This window comes from Silurus aristotelis (assembly GCF_946808225.1).
Source record: "Silurus aristotelis genome assembly, chromosome: 1".
NCBI lineage: Eukaryota > Metazoa > Chordata > Actinopteri > Siluriformes > Siluridae > Silurus > Silurus aristotelis.
The window spans coordinates 34,797,991-34,816,517 of record NC_139574.1 but is presented as its reverse complement, the minus strand read 5'-3'; the positions used below and the strand labels follow the sequence as shown (position 1 = coordinate 34,816,517).

Here is an 18,527-nt window from a genome sequence, read left to right as displayed (position 1 = left end):
GGTTTAAAGGTTAAGCTTCTCCTGGTCAGGCGCCTAAAAGAGAGGAGGATGCCTGCAGCATGATGGTTCGTGAAGGAACCAAGGGTTAACTGGGTCCAAATGGTGCTGGTCGCACAACGCAGTGAACAGGCACCATTTCGTGGTGTACAACCTCCACATGGAGGAAGCTCCACTACCTCAGCAGAGAGACCAGTTGATAAGAGCTGTGCCCTCTCAGGGGCCACAGCCACATCCTCTATAAACTCAAGGTGGGGGTCCCTCCCAGGAGCAGCACAACAGGGGCAAAGAAGCTTGCTCAGGGGCCCACAAGTGGTAGCTTGGTGTTGCTGGGATTTGAACTCATGACCTTTAGATCCAAAGTTCAATGCCATAACTACTAAGCTAAAAACTGGACCTTGCAGGAATTAGCCCTTTTTGTTAAATTAGCTCATTTGGGCAGCTGTAAAACGTAGACAGGTTCTATGTTAAAGAATGCAGGTAGGAAGGGAGAACATTTTAGCATAGCAGCTCATGGACCAATTACATTGTCTTGTTTATGCAACTCCAGAATAAAAAAAAAAAGACTCTTGTGACATCAAAGAGACAACATAGAGATGTCACTTCTAACTAGGTCAAAGATATGACCAAGAGAGGATGAGTGTGGCTGCTTAGTGAGAAATCCAGCTCATTGAGGCTGCCAGTAAAGCTGTTGAAACTAAATGAGGTGACCTCCTGTTGGGAACGTTCAGTTTTGCCAAGAGGTAGCCAGATTTCTTACAGTTTGCACTGTTCAAATTGGGTTGAGTAATTTAGTGCATTTTTAATTAGGTTGTTACTAGGTTACACTAGGTTACTAGGTTACATTTCAAAACAGAAATACGATTGTCTGGATGTGTGTCATAACATAGCGAGCAGTGAGGATGAGAGAAGGTGGTTAAGGGTAAGAGAAGCTGGCTTCAGTAATCAGCTTGCCCCTTTGGTCCAGAAGCAGACAATTTGCTCATTTAAATTTACCATAGAAAGACTACAAATAAATTCAATCTAATTCAATTCATTTTTATTTGTATAGTGCTTTTAACAATGGACATTGTCTCAAAGCAACTTTACAAAGATAAAGCGGTAATGAAGTAATGTATAAGTCAGTTCCTTTTAATTGTGAGTTTGTCCCTAATGAGTGCTGACCGTGGCAGAGAAAAACCTTAGGATGACATGAGGAAGATACCTTTAGAGGAACCAGACTCAAAAGAAACTGAATGTCCATTCATAACAGTTTCTCAATGTTAAGGTTTGCAGTGACAGGTGATTAAATGCAACTTGTGGTCCTGAACCAATGTAATAAACTGTTAATATTAAGTCCAAATCCATCCTTAAAGTTTTTGTGTTGCTCAGTAATTTCATGGAACTTTAGGCTGTTGATGTCAAACCATTCATAACTAAACATAGTGGACTCCAATAAAAGAGAACTCCATGCAAAGGTAGGGCATCAGGGCATCAGGGCACCTCATAACATCATCAAGGACTCCTCACATCCCAGTCACAAACTGTTTAACCTTCTTCCATCAAGAAGGCGATATAGGAACATAAGCACCTGAAACAGCAGGTTCAATGCCAGCTATTTTTCCCCATCCATCATCACCCTACTGATTTCTACACTACACCACTGGAACACTGTATAATCACTGTGTATAACTTCTGTACAGTTGTACATACAATGCACATATTGTAAATATTCCTCATTCTCTTCACATGTTGTGCCTTTTACACATCTACACTAATATTTTACGTGTGTATACACTTAGTGTACTCCTCTTTTGCACATATTCCCCTGCTATAGCCTTATAACTATTTACTTGTTGAACTTTTGCAAGTGTCTGCACATTTTTTACAAGATTAGACCCTTCTCCCTCACCCCACCACCAACTGTTTGTCTTTACTGTTAGTTAAAGTAGATGGTACTATAGGCAGCGGGATAAAGTATTTCATCTGACAAGCACCAAATAAGAACTGGATCTTCATAGTAGTATCCAAGTCTGGATAAGGAGGTCACAACAGGATCATGTGCAGACTTAAAATGTTATCCTTTAGGCTTAAACAAAAATGGGTATTTCTTCTTGATTGGAAATTCCCAGCAGCTCCACAACTATTGAAGGCCTAAACCATGGAGGAATATTCCCTGCAGTGCAACACAATGGCCAACAGAAATGAATGTAGCACATGGCGCTTTGGTCTATAGCTGGATTTGGCAGACCTGAGATTCGTGAGGAACTTGACAATAGAACCACAGGGACATATTGGTACATTCACTGTCATTCCATCCCCACTAGCATCACTTCTAGAACATGAGCAGGTGAGTGGGTAGGATCCTATGAATCACCAATGACTGAATCACCTTGCATCTCTGTTTGTTTTCCTTCAGAAGGTTCTGCAGATATTTACAGGGGATTAGGAAATCTAGGTCTGCAATTTGCCAATTTTGCAACTAAATCCATTCTCCAACTGCCTGCCTTATTCCGGTTGCTACGCGCAGCCTGAGTTTGGAACTCCAAAGCATCAGATACTTCATAGTAACCTTAATAGTCACAAAAATAAAAATGTAATTATGATAAGATCTGTAAAGATATGCTTTGCCAAAATAGTTCTGGAAAAACTCTAGTGGTCTTCACTGATCACTGAATGAAAAGCCCACTAAACACCTTTTGGATGAACTGGGACATTCTAAAATCTAGAGGAAAGCCAATTATTTTTGTATATTGATACCCATGGTTTACAAATGGGATGTTAAAACAGCAATATAATGTATGTGTGTATCCCATCTCTAAATACTATTTTTAATATCTTTGAATTGTGCAACATGGCCATTTGTTTCTTAGGTAAAACCATTCACAATTCAATCTCAGTTTATGGACATTTGGAATCTGATTAGAACTGTGTTAGGTGATAAAAATATATATATATTACACTCCCTACACCATCAAAAACAGTTTACATTTAATTACTCTAGTAAGATTTTTGATCATTCCATCACTAAAATATTGCATTTAAACAAGAGTAATGACTAATACTGACACATTTCTACATTTAATATAGAAACGTTGCTGTTGCATTTAAATATAATTTAAAGGGATGGCTGGGCTTCCCATACAGACTTAAAGCAATTGTGCTACGCACACTTTGCCAAGTTACTAATAGCCATGGGTCCATATTTGTTGCCAAGCTATGGTAAGCTACACTGATCCTTAATGAATATACATGCCAGGAGACAGTAGTGATGTTGGTCTTAAGTGTGGGTGGGAATAGATAATTGGGACTGGTTTTAGAAGGAAAAGCAGTAGGAGTGGCATTGTGTGTTCTTTTTTTTCCACAATAATGCGCTGTCAGATTTTTGCATCATTTTTTTTTCCCAGCTGTGTATTTTTACCCTAATTCTGTCCCCTTTTACGACCAACCATTCTGTACACTATTTATACCATGCCATATATTCCTCATTCTGTACAATTCTTACATTGAAATATATTATTGTGTAATATTTGTGTGATTATTACAGATGCAATGTAAATTCCAGGTTTACAGCCTAAACCTTACGTTGTGCTGTAATTCATGTTTTTTGCCAATTGTAAATATCATTCCATATCATGCCATTAGAGGTTAATGTGACAGCTTAAAATAACCAGTTAATGATAAAACAACCTACATTCAGTGCATGCATTATGATTTAATGACCTCATTAATTTGTGTACACAATTAACTTTTGGGGCAGGATATTATTACTAATTATAAAGAAAATAGGATTTGCTGATAATATAACAATGCCTGTTCCAGCATAACAATGCCCCTGTGTACAAAGCAAGCTTCATAAAGATATGGTTTACATGGTTTGGAGTGGAAGATCTTGAGTGCCCTACTATAGAGTTCTGACCTCAACCCTATTTAATACCTTTAGGAAGATACAAATCTTATGGTCAGGTGTCAACAAACTTTGTATTTATATTTAAAAATAAGATTTTCCACCCTAATTATGAAATTACAGCCTATAAAAAAATTGTAAGTTTGATTGAATAAGTGTATGCATTCGGAGATGTGGCTGTGTTCTCAATAAACCAATCACATTTAATCTTATGTACAAAAGTAATTATACATGTCATCAATGATATTATAAAGATCAGATGGAATCATGAATAACTAAAAATACCAGTCTGTTTTAGTACAAAATCTTCAGGGGTCTGCTAGTAAGCTGTCGATGAAAAGGAATTTCACCTTTCAGCACAACAATAGCCCAAAGCATACATCCAAATAAACAAAGGAATCGCTTCAATGTAAGATCAATGAGTTTGAATGCCCTTTCCAAAACCCAGACCTGAATCCAACAAAAAGTCTGTAGGTGACCTGAAGCAGGTTTGTTTAAAGGAGACACATTTGAAATCTGATGGATGTAGAATGTTTTTGTAAACAAAAAAATTTAGAAAATTGCCCAGTCAGGATGTGCCATCTTTACCCAGAAAGAGTGAGGTAATAAAATCAAATGGTGCTTCAAAAAAGTGTTGGATTAGGGGTGTCACACTTGTAGCTAGGATAATAGTTATTATATTATATTATATTATATTATATTATATTATATTATATTATATTATATTATATTATATTATATTATTTTATATTATATTATATTATATTATATTATATTATATTATATTATATTATATTATATTATATTATATTATTATAATACTAGTCATTTCTATAGCGCTTTTCACAACAGACATTTTCTCAAAGGAGCTTTACAGAATTTTAAGAGTTTAGGTGAATGGTGTGTATTTATCCCTGATGAGCAGCCATGGTGACTGTGGCAAGGAAAAACTCCCTTAGATGTTATGAGGAAGAAACCTTGAGAGGAACCAGACTCAAAAGGGGAACCCATCTTCATTTTTGGTGACATCAAGAGTGAGATTATAGTCTTTAAACAATACAGAACACTGGAGAGTGAGAACTAACATGAGCACTGGAATGTAAGATTATGAGTAATTTTCTTTCTATAGTCTTTCTTAACTAGGAGCTACTGAGCAACTCATAAAATAGCTCAACATTTCCGATCATCACAGATCCAACACCAGCTTCTCCATGCCAGAGCCTTTAAACACTTAAAGAGGTCCAGTGTCCAAACTAACTATTACTTATTTTTCCCTTTTCTCCTTAAAATAATTCTAAATTATTTTATTTTTATTTTATTTATTTTTTTTTACTTAAGTTGTATACATTGGAATTTCACTTTTCTGGTGGAACAGAAGTTCTGACTGGATTTTTCCTGTTTTACCTTTTACATAACAAAACCCAGGTGTGTAAACTGTTGTCCATTGGATCTCCATTATTCAGGATTTCCAGGAGGTTTTAAGAAAGAAATGAATATGCAAATAATATTCATAATCTAAATACCCGACCCATCCAACTGCCCCAACACTTTCCCTGATGAAAATCTGTACTCTGCAGTTTCCTAGTGAACGCTGGATTTGAATGTGTAATCTCAGACTTTACATTCTCAACATTTATGCGGAACGAGTAAAACTATTCACCATGCTATGCATGTTACTTTTTTATATAAAGAAAAAACATCTATAAAAAAACTGAGCATTTTGAGGCAGGAATTGATAGTTTTACTAACTGATTTGGATCATTTGACAGAAGCCTGGCTGCAATAGAAGGTGATTACAAGTCTGCATGTCCTGCCAATAGTCTGGCTCTAAGAGCTTTAGCCTCCTTCCTATCTCTTCTTTCAGCCCCTCATTTCATTGCTTTCATCTAACCTTTCTTGTTGACCTTCTGCCAGACAAAGTCATATATCAAAGCCTCCTGCTTTTCATGGGATATGAAATTTGATCGTACTTGTATTGCCACAACTCCTGAGATCTGTTGGGATTCTGACATGAACACAACAGGAACAGAACAGAATGTGCCTGAATGAGCATTGGGTGCCTGTGTGTGTCTCTGTGTGTTTGTGTGTTTGTTTGCCATGTACATTGATATTGATACAGGTACGGACACCATGCGACACTAATTGGCGTTTTTCTTCCCTGTGCATTGTTTATTTAAATATTTTTTCCCCCTCTTACACTTACATTGAATCTGCAGTGACATCTGTATACACAGAGGACTGGGCAGGGTTTTTTTTTTTATAATTTACGCACGTCCAGCATTATAGCTAGAAGCTACAGCCATTATTATATATAAGATCAATAAATGTGACGAAACAAATAAATAAATTACAAAATAATTATGCCATGTTTCCACAAGCTATAGCAACACAGCCAATAGGCCTCTTTAAGACTATGTAAGTCTCTAGTATGCAGCATAACTATTTCATTCCTAAGGAAAAAAAAAAACTCATAAACAACAGACATGTATATCACCTCTTACCATCTCCTCCTTTCATTTCTTCCTCAGTGCGATGAGTCTATCTTCTTTATACATTTGGGAACCACTTGGAACTCCCTGACTACTAGCTTCAGTTGGACTCTGTGGTTAGCTTGCTAACCTTGTTATCTAACAAACTTCTACTGTTTGTGAGTTTGCTGTGAACTGTTCTGTTACTCAGTAAGGTGCTCATCTGTCAGTCCCTCACTGAGTGTATCTTCCCCAGAGCTTTTTTTATTTTTCCTCCACACTGCATGCCGCGTGCAACCTGCGAGTAGTCTGTAAATATTTGCAGCTAATCAGGTTGAGGGATTCTGACTCGTGTGCTACAGCTCCGAGCTATGTGGCGCACGCCTTAACTAACGTGAGCCGTACAGTCAGGTCGGCCTAGTGGGTATGGTGAGTGCCTGGCATTGACAATTGAATTGCATCAGTCTTGGATTTGCCGGATAAAGCACTACTTGCAGACATTCACTGTTCAAGAGCCTGATGCCATTCTAGTGAGGTCTTGCACCTCACGCATGGCAGATACAGAAAAATCATGAGCTAGTTTGTTGCTTGAATTGGAGAGATCTCTCCAACCAACAACGATGTAAAAGAGTTGCAAAAGATCGCTCTTGACAGACACATTGACCAAGAAAGCCTTACATTTACTGCATTTATAGAACAGAGCAGTTGAGTGTTAAGGTCTTGGCTTAAGGCTCCAGCAGTGGCTGCTTGAGAGTGCTGGGATTTAAGCTCATAAGCATTGACCAGCATTCCAGTGATTAACCAATGAGCTTCCACTGCCCCTGGTTCACACTTACTTCAGCAGAAGGATAGTTGATAAGGGATAAGAGATGGTTGAAATCTCTTGAGTTTTATGCATAAAAGCTATACAAGATATAGATGCTATTCATAGCATTTATAAAACTGGTTTCATGTCAGTGCATTTGTGCAGTGCAAGTGTATACATTCCCATTGCTTAAAAGAGAAGATACGTTTTAATTCTTGCCTTTAAAATGCATATTCAAAGTGCTACCATTTGTCCCATAGATGTTTTTAAGATGCATGTAGATGGCCTTGTCACCTCTGTCGGGGGCAAACAATTACTGGTACTTGAATTGGGTAAAGTTTGGAATGGCACAGGTCGACCCATTATTGCTATTACAAAATCGACTCATTGGGTCGACTAAACAAGGAGGAACCAAAACCTGACTGTATGCATTACCACCTCTACCACTGACTCATCAATCAAGACCACAGACCACGACTTAACAATGCACAATCAATCTGACAATCAAATGGAAGAAGCAGTTAAAAGAAAACAAAATAAATATACTATACTACTCAGTTATAGAGTGAAGATGAGCTGTGAACCAAATCACAAAATTTGGACTATAAATGAAATTGAGCTCTCACAAGCATTGTGTTCTGACCAGAGGACAAGCTCACTAAACCTGGGAGACAGATGTTTGGATTCCACTTTCAACTGTCCAGTTTTGCTACACCTGTGCACACACTGTAGCCTTAAATTCCTGTTCTTGGCTGCCAGGAGTAGAACCTTATATCGTCTTCTGCTGTTGTAGCCCTCTGACATCTCCCCCTTATCAGGGCATTTCTACCCACAGAGCCGCTACTCGCTGGATGTTTTTTTGGCCCGGGGATTCTGAAACACTCAAATTACAGGTTACAGTAAAGCCTTCTGATACTGCCTGTAGACACACACCCACTCAGACATTACACACATACTGTCCCTTGCATATCTATAACACATACTGTATAAACACACATATTCAAATACACACATACTCTACAAGAGACATTGCCCTTGTGTGAAGATTTCATTTGTTGCTGGGTTCCGTGATTAGAAGCTCACATACTCGAGCTTGCAATGAACTGAGCAGATAAGGTGGAAACAAACAGATTCACACACACACACACACACACACAGACAGACAGACAGACAGACACACACACACACACACACACAAAGTCAAAGAAAAATCTGCAGGTTGGTAATGCTTGATTTGATGTCTATTAGGACAGTTCATTATGCACAGCATCATTTGCTGAATTCAGCAGAGCGACCACACACACCAAACTAATCACATGCTTTATGTATTCTCTTATCTCCTGCCAACAGGAACTGTTCCTATATACACACCACACACATAGATAGTCTGAAATGTTAACTATTGTTGCTGGATCCCCAAATTCCACACGCTAATATTAGATTCGAAAACTGACTAGGAATTCTTAGAAATCCCATATGTAATAAAATCAAGAAGCAGAATTTGAAAAGATACCAGACTGAAAACATCAAGCAAATGATCCAGACTCTGACTGAATAACAATCTTGGCCAATCATGTTGCGGTCGAGCTCATGGAGGCAGGTTTCATGTATAAGTCATATCTTTAATGGTGATGCATGGCGCCAGCCAGAGGGGCAACTGTGCATTTTTCTCACTTTTAATTTGCTTTTGCAACCTTTCTTGATATGAAATCAAATTATATATTCTGCCTGTGAGACTTGTTTTACTAGCTGTTACTAGAAGTTACTATGAAACAAATATATAATTTATGAATACTGTTGATTATATTTCTGAAATGAAATTTCATCATTCTAAAATGGAAGGAAAGCAATATGTGAAAAATCATGAGAGCAGGCAGAAAACTATTTCTCTTTTTCAGACTTTTGAAAACTGTTCAGCCATTTTTGCTGTTACTTGTCTGAAAAAGTAGTCTTACGTAAAGTCTTAAAAACTCTTAAAAACTATGTAATGGCAAGAGGTGCAAAGTAATGCAAAGGTAATTTTGGGAATCAACCAGAGAAATTGTGAAGCAGAGGAAAGCATAAATTGACTTAAAAAAAAAAATCTTCGCTTCAGTGTGAATTAAATATATACTGATCAGCAATAAAATTGTAATATTGTCTATCCATCCAACTTCAATGCATCCTAAGCTTTAAACATTCATGACTCTGTAGCCGGATCACCAGATGCCCTTGCTTGGACCACTTTTGGTAGGCACTAAAAACTGCATACCAGGACTAACCTACAAGACCTGTTGTTTCGGAAACTAGATTGGATTGCCATTGTCAAAGTCGCTCAGATTCTTAATCACTTGCCCCTTTTTCCCTGCTTTAAAGACATCAACTTCAGCGAAGTGACTGTTTACATGCTTCCACTGTAACCGAAAATGCTATCACTTCTTCTGCCTGTCAATACACCAAGTGGCATGCAAAAATCATTTTCTTCAGACTATGTAATGCATTTGTAAAAACAGGTAAGGTTTTTATGCCTAAAAAAAAGAATATCCAAATACATTTACAACTAACACAGCCAGGACATCATTCAAAAGCCAAAATATGAATTACAACTGGTTTAATTAGAAAAATGAATTGTTTTCACAGTCTACTGTTACACAAATATTTAGAACAGCAAGAAAACATTATGAAAAGAGAACTAGCCAAACACACATGGTCAGAAAGAGACTGAAACACAAATCCCTTAACTGCATTCACTCTTTATCACTACACCAACTCTTCCACCCACACGTTTTTCTTTTTTTTCTTTTTTTCTTTTTTTTTGCTATTCAGGGTTCCTGAAACAAATTTTGCATACAACCTTGTGGATGCCTGGTGAGAGATGGGTAAGAGATGGAAGTTGTAGCTTAGGGGTTAAGATATTGTACTTCTGGTAAGAAGGTCATGAGTTTATAAATCCCAGTGCCACTGCTGGGACTTAACCCCTGAACCCTGAACAGCTCAGTTTTATAAATGCGAAACATAAGTTGCCCTGGATAATGGTGTCTTCTAATCATAAATGCAAGTATAAAGGCTAGTAGTTATCTTTAATGCATTCCTTCATTGCTTGTCTATTTTAGGCATTTTCTTTAAGGAATCACAGCTCAAGGCAGTGTTTGACTTCACACAGTAAAGCTTGTAAACAGCTGTAACGAGCAGCTGATGCACGACGGATTTTGCAATAGTAACGCTCTCTTCTTTCTATGCCTGTGCTCTTACACTTTAATAAAAATTTTAAAAAACTAGCATTTTTATAAAAATATAATTAAACCCCTTTTAATCAAAACTATATAGGCCAATTTTTTATTCCCTATTCCTCATCACTCTAATTGCATGCTAAAAAGAAACAAGCCCACATCCAAACAGGCACATGCACACCCTTTGCACTGTTAAGCTCAATTAAACCTTGACTGACATATACACACGCAGTTGATTAGATGCCGACATACGCCATTACACTGCTGAAAAACTAATTACGGGGCACATTCAGATTGAAGAGCAGGGAACATGGAAAAGATGAATAATAATAATAATAATAATAATAATAATAATAATAATAATAATAATAATAAAAATAATAATAAAAATAAAATAATAACAAAAAAACATGTGCAGGCAGATACACTCAAGAGGCTCTTATTATATGTATTTCATTAAAATCAATGCATGAAAAATTGTTGGCGTGGTCGGAGAAGACAAAATCAAACACACACACACACACACAAACACACCACACATATAAACCCAAGTCTATTGCACAGGTGGTCAGTAGGAGCAGCTGCACATTCTTACACACACATACATACACACGCAAATCCCCAGGGCTGCCATGCCTGAAAGAAAAAAAATATGTATTGATTTCTCAGCGAGGTGACACATGGCTTTGTCAAGTGGTTAGGCTGTTATTGTGGGAGTGAGAGTGAGCAGGATCATGCAAAGCACGCTATCATATATGTGCTTTAAATACTTGGAATCATGCTGGGGCAGAAATGTGCAGATGATTTTAATATAGCAAAAATTATATAGCTTTTTTTTTTAGCATTGAAAAGAAATTACAATATGCTTGAAACCTATATCCTGATTGCTACATTTGAAACAACAAAAATAAATTTTAATAAAAAAAAAATGTATCTCTGAGAGGTTTGGAGATTCATAATGTTTCATTCTGAATTAGAGCTAAGAAATACAAGAACACAATCCAAATATATGTAAAGCTGCATAGCCTTTTTATTGTGTTTCTTGTGTATTTGGATCATGATACAGCTGTAACATTAATCATATAAATCATAAATCAATACTTTCTAATATATTATTGCTCCTGTAGTAACAGCTCATGCACAATGATGGGTCATTTAGCTAAAAAGCGGAATTGCATAGTCAATGATTTGGTGAAGTTTTGTTAGTAGACATTAAGACAGTCACGATTATATCTTGATTTATGGAAGGAATTTCTGTGCGCATTTTTTATTTTATTTTTTTAGTTTCGCAACACAGGAATCTTTAGGACGATGGATATTGAGCTTTGTGGTTTCTCAGACCCATGGCAAGTTTCAATTTCTTCAAGAGACAGAAGAATTAGAGGCCATGGAGAGGACGGCTGTTTATTATCGATATAATGATACCGGTAGCACATGGTGTACGATTGTATCACAGCACCCAAGACGTGCCTTCATTTCATTAGCTATCACAAATACAATTTAGGCAAGCTATAATTATCAAAGGTCGGCACAAAGGCATTGCTACTTAACAGCTGCAGGGTCTCCAGTTCGATCCCGAGCTTAGGTTACTGCCTGCATGGTTTCAGTTTCTGGACATGTTCTTCCTGCTAACATTGTGGGTTTTCTCCAGGCTTGCTAGTTGATTCCCAGTTTGAAAAAAAAAACCAGACCAGGAAGTGGACTGGTAATTTAAATCTAACCTATTTGTGTGTCTGTCTGTGTGTGTGTATGATGCCCTGCATTGAATGCTGTCCTTTTCAGGATGGGTTCCTGCTTCATATCCAGTGTTCCCACGCTCTGTGACCTTGGGGTAGATAAAGCAATTACTAAATATGAATGAATGAACAGAAAATATCTATCTATCTATCTATCTATCTATCTATCTATCTATCTATCTATCTATCTATCTATCTATCTATCTATCTATCTATCTATCTATCTATCTATCTATCTATCTATCTATCTATCTATCTATCTATCTATCTATCTATCTATCTATCTATCTATACTGATAGATCCAGACTGTCACACTGCTGTTTAGCTCACTTCCTCTCTTCCTCACTTGTTTCGAGTTTTACCTGCATATTAAAAAAAATACCAGGTGTGCTGTGAGTGTTAATTAAGTGGGATCTCCTTGCAGAAAGAAAAATACGTGCTACCACCGTCAGCTCTTCCTGAGATGAAGGTGTGTGTGTATGTGTGTGTAAGTATGTGTAAGACACTTACACACAGAGAGGTTAAGATTATTTACATACATTAGGTTTCATCTTTGCATTCGTTTGCTGTTTCTTTCCCTTCGAAAGCAGCTGACACCCAGCCTAACGCATGCACACATTTATTACCACGGCCGTGTAATAAAAGCGCCTGTCAGGAGCTGGAGTGCAGCATGTGTGGGTGGATGATTATCAATAATCAATAGAAGAGATTGAGCTCCTTTCCACCAGGCATGACAGGTATTAAAGTAGCCCTCTGTCATATCCATCTATCACTAATCACCTCGTTTCCTGCTCTCGTCCACTGTCGCTCCCCTGTGGGGGGTTTTTAACCCAGGGAAGACCAGCATTTTCTCACTTGCGGTGCACGAAGTATGTTGCACCTAAGACAAACACTTGGGTGCTCAGCTGGTGATGAACTGCGAGAAAGCCCTTTAATTGCTGTGAAGGGAGACGTGGCGCTAACAGCATCCTATTGTGTTGGTTTATAATGGCTATAATAGTATACAATCACGGCGACTGTTATTTAGCGGGGCGAGCTTGACTCACTCGTTTTTCGATCTCAAATAAAGAGATTTTATTACAGCCTTTCATTACATCTCTCCTAACACTCGTGCTCTCTTTCTCTCTTCGGCTTTTCTCTCACGCAGTCTACAACACTCCCCTGTTCACCGCCCACCACAATAACAGGGAGAGAAAACAAGAACTCGGGAGGGGGCTGGTTTTGGGGTAGGTACAAGAGAACCTAGCATGTATGAAGGCAATATAAAGGAAGGAATCCCCCAAGTGAAAGACAGAAGAGAAACTAGTGGGGGTATGAATATAGGATAAAGCATCAAAGGGAAAGGAACACGCAAGAAAATTGGTCCGAAAGATAATCAGATGGGAGAAATGAAAAAGAAATGAAGAAAATCAGGATTTTCTATGCCCCCTTACATTTTATTACATTTAGGCAGCTGCCAATATACTGAACACATCACTCAATATAGTTTTAATACAAATCATGCACAACATGTGCTAGATCTTATTCCAGAATACACGGCAGCTAAAGCCATCCATCAAGAACATAATTCTGGAACAAACAGATAATTGACATTAGGTCAAGTATGAGCACACTCTCCGAGCTCAGGTTGTTCCAATAAGTGAGTGCACTCACAGAAAGTGAAGGGGAAGAGAGTTGAAGTAGAACTATCCAGGTTGCTTCCACCCACAACAGGAGCTCCCAGAGACTCCAGTGAGTCATTTACACATCCTGTACTATGTCGCAACTTGAAGCTCTTTTGTACCCATAACGAATCTATACTAGGGAGATGTTTCTTCACTGCATCACTGTCATGCGTGTTAGGGTTCAAACAAGCTTGCAAAAGTAAACGTTTTTACGTAAAAATCCTTAGTTGCAAATCGACTGCTCCTCGATTCACCATTTGTATCTTTCTGTGGATGGTAGCAAAAACATTCAGATTTTATAAAAGAAAATGTAGCAACTATAGCACTGTATAATATCCTGAGAAAAATCGTATACCCCGAGTTTCATACCCTTTATCTCTGGTAATCACAAATGCACAAGCGCATATTCACACACTTGTTAACAGCTAGGACAGTTTAAGGCAACAGAGCCACCTACCAGGTGGAGAAAACCCGAGAACCCCAAAAAAGCCAACATTTGAATGGGGAGAACATGCGAACGAGAACCTGGCTTCGTTATCCACTGTTCCACTTTGCCTCTCTAATACAGAGAACAGAATATTTATGTTTTTTTGTGATATGCCGGTGTGTTACATATCCCACTTTAATAATAATAATAATCCATACCAAATTGTTTGGTGTTTGAAAGTCACAGAATTCCAGCACACCTATTCATGAAAAAAAAGCTAGACTTCATGTCACTATGCTTAATGCCAAACTGAACACTGTGCAATGAGCAAAAAGCAATTTACAGCAAGTGCTGGTTATGTATCTCTCTCCTATATATTAGTGTGTACACACTCACACACACAAAACAAGAAGTTTGTACAGATGTTCCACTGTTTCCAAAGACCAATACACCTGGTCTCAACTCAATAATGGATCAATGCCACTTTCTTTATTATACCATGTAAAATCACAAGACTGATGTACATATATTTACTTATAATTTATTTTCTCCACACACACACACACACACACACACACACACACACACACACACACACACACACACACACACACACACACTTAATACAAGAATTATAGCCCACTGTACAAAGAGACCAATAACACTTTCTTGATTTACTCATCTGTCGATCAATGCCACTCTTTTCATTTTGTGATTAATACCACTTGACTGCTGTACAGGTTCATGTACATGTGTACATGTATTAATCCATGAATAATAAACGACTGCACAAACACATGTAAAATCCAGCCATCACATATTCAACGACTTGCCCATGTGTGGATCATATTAGATACTTACCTTGCTATAGACACCCCAGGAAAGCTCTGTCTCAATCACCATGACAACAATGCCAAACATGCCAAAGATGAGCGCGTAGTCACTGAGTCGCTTCCGCTTCTCGAACAGCGCCCTACGATGGCCAAGCTTATAGCCTATATTCTGGTTCTTGCGCTTAGAAGCTTTAGAGGCCGTTCTCCCAGGCTCTCCACCTGTCCCACTTCGCCGTCCATTGCCCCCACTTCCTGTCAACCCCAGAGTGCCCCTGCTCTCAGAGAGGGTGTGGTTCTGGTGATAGATAGACATCTGATTGGCTGATGTCTCGAGCTCATACACATGTCCATACGGTGGATCCTCTTTGGAGGAGATGACAATCTCAGGTGGGTTCTGGGGTGCAGTAATGGAGGAGGACGAGGAGGGCACTGCCCCATGTCCAGTGGCAGCCCCACCCTCTTTGCTGTCACTCCCACTGTCGGACTCAATGAGGTTCCTGCGCGAGGCGCTGAGGCGGCTAAGGGGTTTCATGACGCCACCAGTGTATTTGCACGAGCTCATTGCGATCTCAGTGAATGGGTTACTGTCCCTGCGATGCACCAATGGACTGGCCTGCCTGTGCTTGCAACCTCGATCCCGTTCTCGTTCCCGCTCGCCCGTCGGGGAGTGAGAGGAGTAAAAGAGGGCGTTGTAGATAGGTGACGTTTCACCGCTTAGGCTATGCTGGCTGCCCAGGCAGGATGAGAGTGGCGTGCTGGTTGGGTGCAGTGCATTGGGGATCGGCGCCGGCAGCTGTGGCGTTGTGACCAGTGGAAGCTTAGGCAAGGAGACTGGCGGAAGGTTTGGGCCGGTTGGTGACGGCGTCCCGTTGAGCCGCTCCAGACTGCTTGTTCCACCTGTGTGGTTGGAGTGATTGCTGCCTGGGTAGTTACTGGAAATGGACGTGTGGGAGATACCACTCAAAGGGTGGGGAGAGTGCTGATCTTCTTCTTCGCTTCCGGCAAGAAGGGCCAAACTCAAAGAGGGAGGTGGATCCATGACAACCAGGGGACTCTGGCAGGTTTGGGTGTGTTATCCTCCTTGACTCTGTGCACACAGACAGGGGGTAGGGGAAAAAGAGATAGACAGGTTTAATCTTCCTCGAAGGAAATCGGTGCAAGGGTCCGAAGCGCCTAAGTGAGGGGTAAAGGTCGATACCTTGAAAGATGCCTAAGAGAGTAGCGTTCATGGGGTTTTCATTAAGAAAATTAAATGTTATGACCAGTTATTACATAAGCTTGACATTTTTTTTCCACCGTATAGGGTAAGGACTTAATGGTTTAATTTAGGGAGTATTAAGGGTGTTCTGTTTCACCTACAGCGTAAAGTAGTTTGGATTTAATGAAACTGATCAGACTCGGTAGCATCAGATGAAGAAAAATTATGGATCTTTGAATCCTTGAAGGATCCACTTGTCACTCTCATCTATCTCTCTCTCTCTCTCTCTCTCTCTCTCTCTCTCTCTCTCTCTCTCTCTCTTTTTTTCTCTCTCGCTCTCTCTGTCTGTCTTTTCAGCAATCTCTGCCACACAAATGTTACCGAATCAGTGAGTGTTATAAACCATCCTAAACTCTGATTTGTGACAAATGTCAAGTAGGAGCAATGACCAGTGAGCGCCTTGAAAACTGTATGCAATCATTAGATTTGTCCTCATCTGCTCGGTTTCTCATTCCCCGGCGGAATCACTCACCTCTCCTCCGTCGGTCTCGGTCTACCCCGTTCAGAATGGTCTTTCGCACTTTTTCTTTTTCATGTTGTCACGGACCATGCCATCGTCGCGCTCCCCAGGTTCCTTGCCGACAGACTTCGGCGGCTTCTGGCTTCCTCTCTTCTTCCTCCTCCTTTAAAATATATCTGTTCACCTAAAGGTGATGTAATCCCTTCGCGATGAGAGGATGCTCGGCTTAGTGCGCTACCTGCATCTTGATTTCCTTTATTCCAAACAGGTTGTAGGGGAGAACATTATTATTATTATTATTATTATTATTATTATTATTATTATTATTATTATAATAAAGAAACCATTTCAACAAACATCAAGTAGGAGTGATGCTGAGGAATATAGTGATGCTGAGAACTACATGGCACGCATGTACTACAAGGCGTGTCATTGCATAATTATATATACAGAAAAAAATATTACAATATAATTCCTTTTTTTTTGTCAAAACCGGTGCCTTTCCTTGAGCTGTCAGAAATATCTCCTGCGCTCTCGACTCAATCAGTCTCTCCCTCTCTCTCTCTTTCCCCTCTTTCCCTTAACTTCTGTCCCCGCCTCTGTTACGCCCCCTTCAGCTTCCATTGGACGAATATTACAGTGAAATCAACAAGCAATAAAAAAATAATAAATAATAATAATTAAAAAAATTTATAAAATAAAAATAAATAAATAAAAAAGTTATACATATATATATATATATATATATATATATATATATATATATATATATATATATATATATATATATATAAATTTGCAATCATCTATTGCACCTATTGCTATATTGCATAATAATGTATGCAATTATGATAAAAAAAAAATCGAAAAATCTTGCAAAAAATGTCTAATGCATAGCTATAAATGCCAAACAACCTGTAACATCCACCTGAAGTTTTCCTTCACTCCAATATCTTATCTTATCTTATCTAATATCTTATCCCTTCCCCATATTGTCCTACATGCATGTTCCGAATCAATGCGCATGCGTACAATGCAATCCACTTGCAATATACTTTTACTTTAGTTATTAATCTAGCTCACACTCACATTGTTCTGTCTGTCAACCTTGAAACATCAATTATGAAAAAAAAAATATAAAACTATAAAATATAATAAAAATAGAACAAAAATAAAAACCCTAAAAATATCTTTGATGTGAAATATCTGTTGCTAGAAGAGAACATACGAGTAAAGATAGTTATTCTAGCACCTAGTGGTCAGAACAGAGAACTGCATTAGGTACAATTAAGGGAATTAATATATATTCACTCATGATAAAAGTTAAACAAAGTGTAAATGTAGAAAATATGATAAACACAGCTGCGTCTGCTGTATGATATACTACAGAAGATGTAAAGTGTACGCACTACAAGGGATGGGCAGTATTTATGATACTTTTTTTATATAAAATTGGATTTTGTAATTTGTATTTGATAGGGTTGATTAAAATAGCTTCCTATTTTGTATTAAAATACTTTAGTGTTTTGTATTTTTTGTAGTTTTAAAACACTTTGTAAGGAGTCTACATGATGACATCATAGAAATGCGGCCTCTGATTGGTGCCTATTTCGTAGTTTGCATAGACTTGCTGAGATCAGAGCAGAACATTGATAGGTGTCCAGTGATTGATGAATAAATATTTGTTTGTTGAATATTATATACTAATTAGCTGTAGCTGTTTAGTAGGATCATGATTTTGCATGCCACTGCGTGAATGACCGACTGACACATAATAGATTAT

General features: G+C 38.4%; 1 protein-coding gene across 2 annotated transcripts in view; it reads right to left on the bottom strand.

The window, feature by feature from the left end:
* The window catches only part of kcnn3 (potassium intermediate/small conductance calcium-activated channel, subfamily N, member 3), a 97,230-nt gene extending 79,882 nt beyond the window's left edge, over positions 1 to 17,348 (bottom strand). The window contains exons 1-2 of one of the 2 annotated variants that reach the window (XM_083536749.1): positions 16,757 to 17,348; positions 15,055 to 16,113 (exon numbers count right to left, since the gene is read on the bottom strand). In XM_083536749.1, coding sequence (XP_083392875.1) covers positions 15,055 to 16,065 — 1,011 coding nt within the window. In that variant the 5' untranslated portion in view covers positions 16,066 to 16,113; positions 16,757 to 17,348. Of the gene's footprint in view, positions 1 to 15,010; positions 16,114 to 16,756 lie in introns of both variants that reach the window. The other variant, XM_083536750.1, reaches the window with a different exon arrangement.
* Between the last annotated feature and the right edge of the window lie 1,179 nt (positions 17,349 to 18,527).